The sequence below is a fragment of the Aptenodytes forsteri genome, unplaced genomic scaffold (genome assembly GCF_000699145.1).
Source record: "Aptenodytes forsteri isolate BGI_AS27 unplaced genomic scaffold, ASM69914v1 Scaffold61, whole genome shotgun sequence".
Classification (NCBI taxonomy): Eukaryota; Metazoa; Chordata; class Aves; order Sphenisciformes; family Spheniscidae; genus Aptenodytes; species Aptenodytes forsteri.
In genome coordinates, this window is record NW_008794443.1 from 7,076,169 (window position 1) to 7,079,575 (window position 3,407).

Below are 3,407 nucleotides of genomic sequence, written 5' to 3' on the forward strand. Positions count from 1 at the left end.
GGGGCGGGGAAGGGCAGAGAAAGAAAAAAGAAATCTTTAAAATAATTCTCTTGGGGAGGGGTGGAGGGTGAAAAATTACCTTTTCTCCTCAAAATACTTTTAGGTTCCCCATCTATGAAACAGAATCTCCTAGGAAGCCCTCAAAGTGCTGATTTCTTAATAAACATTCTCATAAGGAACTAAATCACATCTTCCTTTCTAAATGTTACTGGTTGCAGGAGACTGCAGATGTAAAATGCATTACAAAGCACAGTGGACTCAGGCAAGCATTTCTACAAAGTGAGAGCAATACACGCCGTACAGAAACAGTTGTAAAAGTGCTGTTTTAATGCCAAGGTACTACAAAGTGTTTTATGATCTAGATATAGAAATATTCTTTTCATTTTATGCTGTTCTTCCTGCAGTAATAAAATACTAGTAAAATGCCAATGTTACATGGGTCACATTAGCAAGGAAGAGAAGAGATCCCTGCCAGCTTTGCAAATCTACTGTACTTCCAGACTCCAGGAGAAAGGGATAGTTAACAAATATTTACACAGGTTTGGGGGATTTTTTTCTTCTTGTGGAAATTTTAATAAATCATATTTCTCTCCCTCAAAATGCATGCAACCTGACCGACAAAAGTCAATTCCTATTCAATTGTTAAGGATGGCTGTAAAGGGAAAGCATAAGAGTTCTTTCAAGACAGAACTGAAATCTTCCACCAACAACACAAGGTGCTTCTAAGTCACATTTTCTTTAAGATCTTAAATCACAAACCTGCACAATGCTGTCTAAATCATTATAAAAATCATTAAATACAGTTACTTTGTTTCATGGTACTTCTCACTAGAGTCACAAGATCCCATGAAAGCATTTGAACTTGTTTAATTCAAGAGCTTTACAGTTACTCTCTTGTACCTGGACCTTGCCCTGTTGATTGATCTTCTTTCATCTTTTCCATTATCTTTAATCATTCCTAACATGTTGAAAGCAAATTTCCATGGCAAAACACAAGCATTAAAAAACAAAAAGCCCCACAACAGAAAAACAAACAAAAACCCAGAAAGTTGTCATAGCTACTTGCCTCTTGGCAATTTCTGAGCATTTCCCAGGTTTTGTGCAATATATCCACAGAAAAGGAGAAAGACCAATCTTGACATCATGGTCACAAACCCAACCTCGCACTGGGAATGATTCTGACAGGTATCACACAAAAGTACTGCAGCTGCATTTAAGTGAACTGTTCTCTCTGTGACAAGAGGCAGCAACACTTTGACACAAGCTTAGTTTACACAGTGGGAGGAGACAGGATGACCTCATTCACTCCCACTGGAAAAGGAGAATTAGCATTAAAAAAAAAAGATTATCAGGCTCCCCCTACAATAATCTTCTGGGGTTTGTTACAAGGTCTTTCGACCTCTCAGGATAAGAGGTTACCATTTGATCTCTTAAATTTCATGCAAATAAAACCAGGAATATCAAAACTTCTATTAACTGAAAACTGATCTGAGAGACATTTTTACTGTTTTATCCAAGAAAGCTGGACTTAAAATGCAAAAATAACATTTGCAGTACTCAGAAAACTGTTTGCTATATTGAACTCAGTATTTTTGCAATCTCAAGATTTTGCTTAAGATTAATTCAGGCTAGATGTGGCTTTCATCCAGGCAAAATAAATACTAGTTTCATTTGACATGACATTATAAACAGGTATGACAAATATTTATTCAGCAAAAGATCTATGTTTGAATAAACGAAATGTTATTTTTTCACTTGTATCTGATTTTGGCAATTTAAAAATATTTTTTATTTTCCCCTTTCATACATGTCTGGTGAGTCAATGGGCACAATGCACACTGAAAGAAAAAGGCAATGAATCTCCTTCCAGGGGCTAGATCCTCTCACCAGTTACATAACTGTAAATGAAAAAGAAATCCCATTATTCCATTAAAAGCTGTTTCACTCAACGTTTACAATGAGCCAACTAAGCACAGAACTTGGTCCTACTCACAACTGAGAAGGTGGGAAGGAAAGGGTGAAGCAGGAGAAAAAGGTTACAACTGAATAAGGAAGAATTTAGTCTCAGTATCTGGAAAACATCCCAAGAGAGATTAAATCTATTCAACTAAGTAGTGATATCTCTCTCTCCCTAAAAAGAAAACCAAACAAAAACCAAGCAAGAAAAACCCACACACCCCCAAACCCCCACCAAACTAGTCCCCCAAAAGAAAAAAAAAAACAACCACCACCACCAAAACCAAATATACCCATTGCTTGCACTATGTAAAGTTCTTCAGTATGCTTGGTCTGTTCCCACTTGCCTAGACCTGACATCATCCTACTTCCATACAGTGTTCTATAAGCAGAGAAATATCACAGCATTAGTGCCTCGGCTAGGTAGAAACAAAGTAGTTTAAAATAAAAGGGTAATATATTAAAGCATACAGGAGCATTTCTTAAAAAACAGATCAGTACTATATTTAAAAGACCCCACATACTCCCCACTTCAGGAAGAACTTCAAAACAGAAGCTAACAGTAATGGTCCTACAGACAAAACCAAGGAAATTCAAGCTCTTCTAACCAGTATGGATAGCACACAGCTATAACAAAAACAGTTTGACAGTGGAAATGTTTTCCAGCCTGATCACACCCTCTTAATTCTGACATAAGGAAACCTTTTCCTGATTCACTAACTCAAATCTGGAAATAGCGAGTTGGAAGTCAATATTATAGACATAACCAAAAAAATCCCCAAACACTATTACCTCAAGGATCTTTGGGAGGATTCAGATCCTGAATATGAACACTATGAACAGATAAATGCAACAGGTACAATTTGGATGAGATGAAAAGTTGTTTAAAAGGCCATACAGTTGGACAGGAGTCTCCCAAAACACTGACCACACCTGATGGCAAAAGAGGTTCAAATGACAGAAAGCTGGATACACAGAGCAAATGTGCCATTCTTCTTTCAAAAATGCTCCAGAAAGCACATTCTATTTTTTCCTCTTCAAAATTGAAAATAAGAAATCAATCATTTGATGGAGTAGTCTCTCAGGAGAAGTAATGGGAAAAATTACTTCTTGGTCACACACAGCTGTCTTTGTAATACTGCAAAGTGGACTCTCCTGGTTTGTCTTACAGCAAATTCACTCTCCTTTTAAAGATCACACAACACCTTTCAACAAAATATACAAAGGCCAACTTCTATTCAGAAAGATCTCAGTGAAACATATTAGTTGTTTGGCTACCTAAAAAAATGGGTTTTATCTCCTGTCTCAGAGATAAATATACTCCCACTCCCGCTTTCATAACCACTTGCTTCTCTGCTGCCAGTTACACCTTTCCTCTTCCTCCTGTGCATTATCCAAACACTTGTTTGTTCGGTATGCCATAGAGACATCTAACCTTCCCCTTGAAACCT

At 37.1% G+C, this 3,407-nt stretch overlaps 1 protein-coding gene across 1 annotated transcript in view; it reads right to left on the bottom strand.

Annotated features, from left to right (window-relative positions):
- Window positions 1–1,232, bottom strand: part of ABI3BP (ABI family member 3 binding protein) — a 168,236-nt gene extending 167,004 nt beyond the window's left edge. The window contains exon 1 of the mRNA XM_019474770.1: window positions 1,067–1,232. Coding sequence (XP_019330315.1) covers window positions 1,067–1,145 — 79 coding nt within the window. The 5' untranslated portion in view covers window positions 1,146–1,232. The remainder of the gene's footprint in view (window positions 1–1,066) is intronic.
- Window positions 1,233–3,407: the final 2,175 nt, after the last annotated feature.